The sequence below is a fragment of the Mesitornis unicolor genome, unplaced genomic scaffold (genome assembly GCF_000695765.1).
Source record: "Mesitornis unicolor isolate BGI_N332 unplaced genomic scaffold, ASM69576v1 scaffold30748, whole genome shotgun sequence".
NCBI classification, from domain to species: Eukaryota; Metazoa; Chordata; class Aves; order Mesitornithiformes; family Mesitornithidae; genus Mesitornis; species Mesitornis unicolor.
The window spans coordinates 5,343-6,069 of NW_010204378.1; the positions used below are offsets into that span (position 1 = coordinate 5,343).

At 62.4% G+C, this 727-nt stretch overlaps 1 protein-coding gene across 1 annotated transcript in view; it reads right to left on the bottom strand.

The window, feature by feature from the left end:
* CACNA2D2 (calcium channel, voltage-dependent, alpha 2/delta subunit 2) overlaps positions 1–727 on the bottom strand; it is a gene marked incomplete at both ends in the record, with an annotated part of 6,407 nt that overhangs the window by 5,142 nt on the left and 538 nt on the right. The window contains one exon of the mRNA XM_010191041.1: positions 277–435. Within this exon, the coding sequence (XP_010189343.1) occupies positions 277–435 (159 nt within the window). The remainder of the gene's footprint in view (positions 1–276; positions 436–727) is intronic.

The window sequence follows — 727 nt, forward strand, 5'->3', positions numbered from 1 at the left end:
TTGCTGTTTAGTCCCTAAGAGCCCCGTTCATCTTTATCTCGCGGGCAGCACGACATCCGGCTGCCATGACACCCAGTCCTGCTACCTCTTAACAACCCAGAGGGGCAGCAGCTCCACCAAAGCTTCAGCTCCGGCACGCTGGGGGTGGGATGTGCCCCCCAGCATCGGAAGGGAGGACGAGGAGCCCCAGACAGGGGCTGCTCAGAGCCCTCCTGTCACCCCAGCACCCATGAGTGCACTTTGCCCCCCCAGCCCGCAGCTCGGCCCCCAGCTCACGTTCTGCAGCTGGTCGAAGGCGTACTCAAAGCCAGCCTTGTAGTCGGTCGTGCCCTTGGCCACCATCCCCTGCACGTCCTCCTTGAAGACCTTCTTGTTCCGGATGTTGGCCTGCACCAGGTGCTTGAAGCATGACACTGGCTTCGCCTTCTCGTTGAACTGGGAGACCAAAGAGAGGGAAGTGGGTCGCAGAAAGGGGATGGGGACCCAAAGACAGCCCCCGGGGCGCACAATCCACCCACCGCACTCAGCTCCCACAGGTGGGAGGTGGCTGGAGCATCCTGTATCCCACAGCCCAGGGGCAGCCGATGCTAAAACTGAGCTTAGCTTGGGCCAAATCCAGCATCGAGCCGCTCAATGCGGGTGCCAGCAGTGCCTGCACCCCCTTCTGCTTGACCTCCAGGCCTTGTGCAAGCAGAGCTGTGCTGTGCCGTGCCGTGCCGGCAGTGGG